At 38.0% G+C, this 9,780-nt stretch overlaps 1 protein-coding gene across 1 annotated transcript in view; it reads left to right on the forward strand.

Moving 5' to 3' along the window:
- Positions 1 to 9,003, forward strand: part of papolg (poly(A) polymerase gamma) — a 77,483-nt gene extending 68,480 nt beyond the window's left edge. The window contains exon 24 of the mRNA XM_061963102.2: positions 7,095 to 9,003. Coding sequence (XP_061819086.1) covers positions 7,095 to 7,270 — 176 coding nt within the window. The 3' untranslated portion in view covers positions 7,271 to 9,003. The remainder of the gene's footprint in view (positions 1 to 7,094) is intronic.
- Positions 9,004 to 9,780: the final 777 nt, after the last annotated feature.

Below are 9,780 nucleotides of genomic sequence, written 5' to 3' on the forward strand. Positions count from 1 at the left end.
GAAAAGACAGTACTGATATGATTTGATGCCAATATCAAGTCAGCTGGTTTTATTAGACATCCTTAATAATCACCCTTTTTTAAATTTGACATGCATTCAGAGGTCAAATTTGATATACCGGTAGTTATTTATATAAACTGAAAGTTTTTTTGTATTTTTGTTTTTATTCATTGAATCTTAATTTGTTTTAATCATAAATTGACACAAATTTGATAGTTATTTTTGTAACAGCCTTATGAGCAGCACAGTTACAGTATAAATAGATATTTCTGAATAAAGTAATCTAAAAATATTTCTAGCTGGATTTGAATTGAATTAGAGCCACTGAATTTGCTTCAAAATCTATTAGTTGAACAATTAAGATTGTTGGTGACTACTGGACAATCAAAATAGTTGTAAATTGTAGCCATGTCATATGTCAGCAAAAACACGGAAATCCATGTTTTTAAACATTAATTTTTGCGTCAAAATATCACTTGTGCGCTTTTTTTTTGTGAAATATTTTAAAAAAAGCAATCTAAACAAAAGTTGAACGATCACCCAGCCGCAGGTACTTGTTGTTCCTTTTGCCTTAACACTGCAGTAAGTTGCACTACAGGTAGACGATCAGAGACACCAAAACAAGCTTGCTAGTTAGGAGGATCTAACCAGCTTACTTGTCGCCTCTGTTCGCTCTCCGAGTCACAAAGTTGATGGCTGTCTTCTTTGCTGCTAATCATATTTGGATGATTACAACCCGAACACTGTTAGTTCCAAACTAGTTGTAGTTCTAGAGTATGTATTAGTAGCCAGGTATATTTTTGATGTGATGGATATAAACAGAGGTCACAACACCAGAAGTATATTACCCGAAGATAGCGTTGCCAAATGGGAAACCTTTTACTAGTTCTTTGTATGCATGTTGTAGAATTTTACATTAAATTTTCATTTAGAATAATGTTAGTAAATTATCTACTAAAAAACTAAAAATGATGTGGTATTTAATGTACCACATAAAATGTATTGTAGAAATGCACCCAACTGGAGGAAATGTAGTCTTGATTTTCAAAATGTTCTTTTGGGGCTTGCGGGGCACCACTTCGTGACAATTTTCCTCTTCTTTACATTAGTTTTCCTCTTTTTTTCTCAAAGAGTGCTCACATGCCTGAAATTGCAGCCCTAGTAACTATCAAAAGAAACTTTGTCAGCAGACTAGACAAGCACCATTTTCAACCCACCGTGCATATGTTCAGTCCACGGGGTCACCTGCACACAGCATCACAACATGCTATTTTATCCACTACAAACAACTATTACGTATTTTATTTCAACAATAAAAGATACAAATGTCAGACTAGATCAACCGTTTCCACTGTTCAATGCTGCTCACTCGTGTCAATGGTGTTGTATAGCGGCCTAGCTTGAATTAAATACGGTAATACAATATATTGCTTAACTGCTGTGGTGGTGATGAAAAATACTTTCATCCCGCTTCCGAGGAGATCCTGTTTTTCTTTTGTAAGCAGTCGAGGTGGGAATCTTTGGGCATTTCACGATTCGATCCGATTCCGATTCTCGGTGTGACGATTCAATTCAGAATTCTCAATTCAACACGATTGTTGATTACAACAGATTCTCGCAATTAATTATTTGGTATAGGAGTTAAAACAAGAAAATTCCTGCGGAAATTTTGATGGGCCTGCTGTCTGTCCCTGGTAACCTCTGGCTGGGGATCGGTGGAAGCCGCCGTACTTTTAAGATGGCACTGAGTGTTCGAATTGGTGAGTTTTACGTATAACCGTACAAAATGAGTTAAAGAGGGAGCCTAAAACGTTAGCATGGAACGCATCAAACGTACTAGCATGTTAGCTTGTGTCACATACCGCGTAAAATGATTCTGGGATAAACGGTTGCAAAATGAGCTCAAAAAAGGGAGCATGCTAACAGGTAGCATGTGTCACGTACCAAGTTCTCTGACTCTAAGGTGTATGGCCACGGAACTGTACAAAAAACTGTAAAATTGGCCGAAGAAGTTAGAAAGCTAACACTACCTTGCTAACAGTTAACAAGTGTCATCAAGTTGTTATTTGACTCAGGAAGAAAATGTATGGATGGCTATACAGTTGCAAAAATAGCTCAAAGTTACCATGCTAGCATTCTAATGTTAGCATGCTAACAGGCATGTGTCACATGCCAAGTTATATGATTATAAGGTGTATGTATGGCTGCGAAATAAAATAAATTGTAAAATTACCTGAAAAAGTTAGCATGCTAACATTATAATGCTAGCACATGGCTGGGTAAGAGGAAATACCAAAATGCGCTATTCACTGTCAGTGTAAACACAGAAAGTGGCAAAAAAAAAGCTAGCATAAAACATGAACACGCTAATATAAGAAAAGCCAGCAAAACACGTCAGCATGCTAGCGTTCTCACTTGGTCAAAAGCACTGAGTAGCAAAATCCATGATCGATTAGGTTTAAACATCCAAACTTAGCTATACAGCTAGCATCAAACGTTACCTGGTTAAAGTTAGCATGCTAGCATTTACCGGTAAGTGGGTAAGAAGAAATACGAAGGTGCAAAAAAGCTAGCATAAAACGTTAGCATGCTAATATAAGACAAGCTAGTCAAAACGTTAGCATGCTAACATTCTCACACGTATGCTAACAGTTAACGTCTAACAGACTTGCTCGACACTACTGCATATTGAAAAAACTGACATTTTCTACCAAAGGTGGCTCTGTTGTCAACGTTGTGTGCCCATTGAACTTTTATCTATGCCACTGTACAAAAACCCAAAGGGAGGGCTGACATGTGACTTCAAAAGACTTCATGTAATTAGATGCACGTTGCGGCCATTACACAATGACACAACATTTTTTGTATGATTTGTTGAAAAACTTCCTGCCCAACAAAGTCTAATTGTGGTGAAACGCTTCGAGTTAATCGACTTTTCAAACCCACCTTGAGCGCCTTAAGGCTTTGGGGAACGTTCCAATGTTCTTAGATTTACAAAAAGTGTAAAAATGGCCGGTTTTGAGCGAGTTAGAAAATATGAATTTTTCTGGTTATTGGGTTTTGAACGCTAACATTTAACATTGGAGTCCATGAGATATTTTGCTCACTTTTTTTGGCTTTGAGGGCCAACAGAAGCGAAATGGGACACATGACCTCCATAAAAGTGACATTTTCTGAGACAGGAAGTGTGTGTCTACACTTTCACCGAATCACATGAAACTGGGATAAAAGATGTGGCCGTGAGGACAGGTGTTCACAAAAAAATTGCGTATTTTCGCGGCTTCCACCCTGTAGTAAATTAGTGTGTATGCCATTAGTTTTAATGGGGGAACCCCGATGGCGCTCACCTCCTTCTGATGGCCATCCAGCCAAAACCAAACCTTAGACTTAAAAACTTAGCTTGGGTTAAAGTAGACATGTGTGTGAACAAAATTAGATATTAAGCACCGAGCTATGTGATAGTATGGCTGTGCTACGAGAGGAGGTAATCTAGCCTTTTTTTGTGTTTTTCTCAAAGCAATCCTCCATTACAAGGGTATGTACAAAACCTTCTTTTGTTTTCTGACATATGCCATATACAAGCAGAGTTTAAGCATGGAGGTGGCTTAAAAAAACGTGTTTTTTTTTATTTTATTGATTCTTCTTCTTCTTCAAAAAAAAGTCCAAATTGGTTTTCCTTTTTTTTTTCAGTTGATTTAGAATTGGATAAATAAAAATTGCGATTCAGATTTGAATCGATTTTGTTTAGTTTTTTTAATCCCCCCCCTATCAAGAAGAGATTGGATAACACAACATTTTGTTTAATTTCAGATACATTTTGAACTAGAGATGTAACGATAACAAAATCTCACGGTACATTGTTATCACTGTATTAAGGCCACGGCACGATATTGCTGTGGTATATGTCCAAAAAAAAGACTTAAAATGCTATGGTGTGTAAAATGAAGTGGCAGGAATGTTTAGAATAAACACAGTTGAACACTTAAAAATAATTGTTCTTGTTTTTCATAAGCTATGGATTAGTAATGTACAATATGTCTGGGTGGGGGTCCTGCTTTGGAAATCATTTGTACCCCTTTCAGAGATCACATTTAGTTCCCCTTAAACATCCTCATGTTGCACAATGAAATGTAAGCATAGGATGAAGTGTGCATTCCTGTAACTTTCTATAGTAACAGCATTCCATGATTAATATAAATCACACCTAGTTTTGGAGATACTCTGCCATTCTTCCTTGCAGATCCTGTTCAGCTCTGTCAGGTTGGATGATGAACATTGGTGGACATCCATTTTCAGGTCTCTCCAGAGATGTATAATTGGTTTAGGTCAAGGCTCTGGGTGGGGCAGTCAAGAAGTGTCAGAGTTTTTTCAAAGTCAGTCCTAGCTGTGTGCTTAGGGTTACTGTCGTGTTGGAAGGTGAACCTTCGGCCCAGTCTGAGTTCCTGAGCACTTCGGAAGAGGTTTTCTCTGTACTTGGCCGCATTCATTTTTCCTTCAATTGCAACCAGTCGTCCTGTCCCTGCGGCTGAAAAACACCCCCATAGTATGGTGCTGCCACTATATGTCTGGCACTAAAGAGAAGCTTTTGTTGGGCAACTCTGCCATAAAGCCCTGACTGCTGGAGGGCTGCAGTGATAGTTGACTTTGTAGAACTTTCTCCCATCTCCCTATTGCATCTCTGGAGCTCAGCCACAGTGATCTTTTGGTTCTTCTTTACTTCTCTTACCAAGGCTCTTCTCCCACGGTTGCTGGACGGCCTGGTGTAGGAAGAGTTGTGGTCGTCCCTAACTTCTTCTATTTAAGGATTATGAGGCAATGTTATCAGATCAGTCATACTGGAAATACGCAAACATTGGAAAGAGATTTGGTGTTTAACATTCACAATCCTTATGTAAGACAAGAACACATATGCTTGGCTTTTTTTATGCATTCAAAATCGTAAATAAATAGCAAACAATTGATTCAACAGATCGAGGGTCCTCTGTTGCCCTCATTATACTGTCTTTAAAAACATCCAGAATCTGCCAACAGTATTCCATTTAAATGAGGTGACCTGAAAATTACCCAAATATGAGTGATATTGTTATTATAAGCGCCAATGCAGACTGACTATTTTAGTGGCTCATTGGTAGCAGTGATCTAATGCTAGCTTACGCTGCTATTATTGACACACTAAGCCAACGACTGCTTCTACTTCGTTTCAAACTTGCTAAAAGTAAATTATGTTCTGTTCTCTTTCTGTTCATTTCAAACATGTATACAATGTCAGCATGTTACATTACATATTACACAATTCTAGATTATAATTCATGCATCTCTCATCTGGTAGTTGACAAAAGTGGCCATGGTCTGACAGGCTGGTCGACTATGACATCCCGATACGTTGAAATAAACCCCACAAGACGCTTCCTTAAGGAACTTTTTTTTAACCCTTTGTGAGAATTGCGATTGAATTTAATATCTAAACGGAATTGTGTGAGCGTCCTGTTGATTGGCATCCCAGCGAGAGTGGAAATATTACAGTGTTTGTTTTATTCTGATTTGTTATTGTTAGTGTGTATGTTTAGCACCTTGCAATGCTGCAAATGCTAGTGTCTCAATGAAACTGCATCTATCAGTCTGCTTCTAAAACTTATTGCTCATCCTCTTTGTGCGCGGGTTCAAAAACATAAGGTCCTGGATCATAATTTTTCCAAAAGAGTTATTGGGTCTCACAAAGTTTGATTGATTCGCATTGTTGTTGATAGGGAAGGGGATCTTTGGTTCCTAGCGGGACGTCACGTGATCACGTGACTGGATTCCTCATTATCCCTCAAAATGGCTCGGGAGTCTCTGTGAGATTGATACTATTTTGATGATATCTATTTATTCCCAAACTGGAAGTCATTTGGTGTCGTAAATCAGACATATATGATAAAAGCTTCAATATCGAGGCAACTGTTTTTTTCATTCTACTGGTACTTTCGGAACCTTGAGTGCTGCAGAAATGATTTTTCCACAATTCTGTCTCTGATCTCTTTGAACAGTTCCTTCAACCTCATGATTTTCATTTGCTCTGACATGCACTGTGAGCTGTCAGGTCTTATATTGACAGGCGTGTGCCTTTCCTAATCAAACTCAATCAGTTTAATTAAACACAGCTAGACTCCAATGAAGGAGAACTATCAAGAAGGATCAGAAGAAATGGACAGCATATGAGTTATAAATATTAGTGTTAAAGCAAAGGGTCTGAATACTTATGACCATGTGCTATTTCAGTTTAGTTTTTTTTAATCAATTTGCAAAAAATTCTTCACTTCTGTATTTTTCCTGATTGTTTCGGTGTGCAGCAGTTGCTTTCCTTCGGCACGGCATGCTCCGCCACAGAGGCAACATAACCTAAAAAGTTATGAACGGATATTGAAAAAAACAATTCCTCTATCTACTACAAAATGGAACCCACATCACTTCCTGCTTCCTCTTTTGCTTCACACCCCCACATTGTGGACCGATGCTATGCAGAGGATTCTTGGAGATGTAGTTTATTTTCAGACCCGCCAAAGTAAAAGCCAGAAAAAAAACTACACACCAGGTTTTCATTTGATGCCGTCACGCGTCATGGTATTATTGAGAAGATTTTGAAACTGTAATACCGTAGTATCTACAAAACCTTTACATCTCTATTTTGAACATAAATGTATCCATTAATCATAACCATATTAAAAGATTATAATGCTACAGTTCAAGTGTGAATGTACTCTAACATTCCTAAATTGTTCAGGATGAACCACTTTTCTGTCAACTGGAGATAAACAGACGAGCATGAATAAAATCTGTATATTTTCTTCACTGTACTTGAATCTCTAAATACATTTCTACTAATCCTTATCAGCTGTTACCAATTGTCTCTCCTGCACCTGTTTGCATCGGTTATGTCGTTTATGAATCAATTTTTACACTAAGAACAATCAAAACAATATCTCCTGATCTGAACGCTACAGTGCATCCAGAAAGTATTTACAGCGTTTCACTTTTTCAAAGTAATATTTGAGGTAATATTAGGATAAACAAGTTCAATGAATAACAAACCTATGTTGGTGCTTTTCTCTTTGCAGAACAAGTTGCATCCAAGCACTCAACGCACCCGGTTGTCAGCTCCATCCCCACATTAGTTAGCCGAGGAGCAGACCCTCTCAACGGAGCAGCCTCTAAGAGACCTCACTCTCCCTCCATGGAAGAGCAGGCAAAGAGACTGAAAGAAACAGAGAAGGCCAGAACCCACATAGCGTGAACTCCCATATCGAGTCTGGATTCATAAATGCACAGAGGTGGGGCTTTGTAGTCAGGTCTAACACAGAAGTTCACATGTTCTGGTCGCGCAGTTTGGGCTGTCGCGCAGGAGGACGGACACTTCACCTCAGATCTCCAGAGGTTACAGATATACCAGTAAGTAAATAGGTGATTTGGGCAGAGCTGCTGATGTCATGGAGACATTTGTAGCTGGAGTACATTTTATACAATGCTTACAGATCTCAGACAGGAAGTAAAGTAGACTTTTTTTTTTTTTTTTTTTTTTTTTTTTTTTTTTTTTAAACCACTTTACTCCCCATTTCCCTTTTTCCATTTACTTCGAGTTAACATGTTTTTAAAAAAAAAAAAAAAAAAAAAAAAAAGGACATTGCCCCAATATTTTCTTCACCTTTGTTACACACGTCTGATGTATGCTGATTTGTTTTTCTCTTTATCTCTCGTCCTAAACAGAATTTTGTACAGTAAATGTTAATGTACATAACGTCTTTGTCTTAAGAAAACAAACAAAGCTCACTGTCAAATCATCTGATCTTCTATTATAGTTTTATCTAAAAAGGAAAAACAATGTCTGAAAAATGTTTTTTATTATTATTTTCTTTATTTGTCCTGAATAGTTAGATAAAGCAGCAAGCCTTCGTTAAAAGATTTGCATGGATTTGACAGAAATTATTTCTTCGGACCATCTCAACCACTGAAAAGGATTCCAACTTTATGTCCGTCTTAAGTGTGTAACTAACAAAAACGGGCCCAGCTGCAGCGCTTTTTTGGTGCTTGTTGGAGCTGATTAATAATGCTTGGGAAAGTGAGATTTCTGGAGTGATTAAATGAATCAGTTCTTGGTGTGGCTGGTTCCAAATGATGGGGGAAAAAAACGCAACAGTCATTTGCTGTAGACTGAATCAAAACATAAGTTACGTTTTGCTTTTTTATGCTCTACTTAAGTTTAAACAAAACCGTTCTAAAGCTTACCTGTAGTCAACAGGTCAGCCATATTGGCACTGAGGGCTAAACATTCACTACCAACCCTTGTATGGAGCCTACAGTTCACTTTCCTACTAGTAAAGCAAGGTGTGCGGTGCTCGATGAAAACTGGTTCAAAGCTTTGCGATTCCATGTGCTTATTTGTGCGCTTGAATATGTGGTTATGTTTTTGAAAGTGTCAAAATTCCCTTCATTTTGGGTATTAACCCTCTGCACCTCCTATGGAGGTTCTTAAAAGGCATTTCCTGGGCCACAAGGTAGAGGGCATCCGGAAACTGTTCCTCCCAAAAAGCCCTCATCCAACATTAGTTCATCGGAAGCTGGGCGGATGTCAGCACAAAAGATGATGTATACAACGTGTGCTGCTGCATTTCAAACCATAAAGGCGCCTTCTTCCTCATAGCAGGTACTGTTAAGACAGACTAGCTCTTTTTCCATTTTCCCCACAAAAAATGTACAGACATTTTTTTTTCCACCCCACCAAAAAGCATATTCTTCATTATTGGGGGTATTCTTATCACTTAATTTATATTTGTACCATTTGATCTTTTTTTAATAGCGTTCACTTTAGGTAGGTCTTTTTGGAACACAACTCTGTTTTACTGTTCAGAAACATTTAACAAAAGAGGTCGTTTTGATGTTTGTTTCTAAAAATGTATTGAAAGGGTATTTTTGTATGTGTTATCACTTCCTTTAAATGAATCTGTACAACCATTAAATCCCAGAAAACTATTTGTGTTTTTATTGCTTAAACTACATTGTCAAATATATTTATATGGATGCATCTAAATAATCACTTTAAAAATGCGTAATTACAGCAACAGGTTTACAATGCTGGTTGTTTCACAAAATATGTATATTGCCCTACAAGACTAAGATAAAATAAATACCTAAATTGACCATGTACTTTAGGAAAACCTTACAGTACTGTGAATAATTGTAGCGCACAGGTGTCAAACTCAAAGCCCGGGGGGCTGATGTGGCCCGCAAATGCCTGGAAATAATACGCGTCAAAGTCATACTTTTTCCAGGGACTACCAAATTTTCAGTGCCCTTCCCCCACGAAAATCTCCCAATACCATCATTTTTATTAATTTCTCACGATTTCCACTCGGACAATAATATTTTTACCAACGATCCCTCTAAGGTGCAATCCTGCACAATTGCGCACTGCTCACGTGGCCTTTGTGCACAACAAAGGTGAGTTTTTCCTTGCCCTTATGTGGGCTATACCGAGGATGTCGTTGTGGCTTGTGCAGCCCTTTGAGACACTTGTGATTTAGGGCTATATAAATAAACATTGATTGATTGACATTGAACAAATCTAAGCCGCACACTAAATCAAATTCCATCTGAACTCTAAACAAAATATACACTGTTCCCTCTAATTTCAAAGGCGATCTGGGTGTCTCTGTAGATTGCTGGATTCATCTTTCCTTCTATCCTGACTAGTCTCCCACGTCCTGCTGCTAAAAAAAACACCCCACAGCATGATGCCGCCACCACCAT

The sequence above is a fragment of the Nerophis lumbriciformis genome, linkage group LG02, assembly GCF_033978685.3.
Source record: "Nerophis lumbriciformis linkage group LG02, RoL_Nlum_v2.1, whole genome shotgun sequence".
Taxonomy (NCBI): Eukaryota; Metazoa; Chordata; class Actinopteri; order Syngnathiformes; family Syngnathidae; genus Nerophis; species Nerophis lumbriciformis.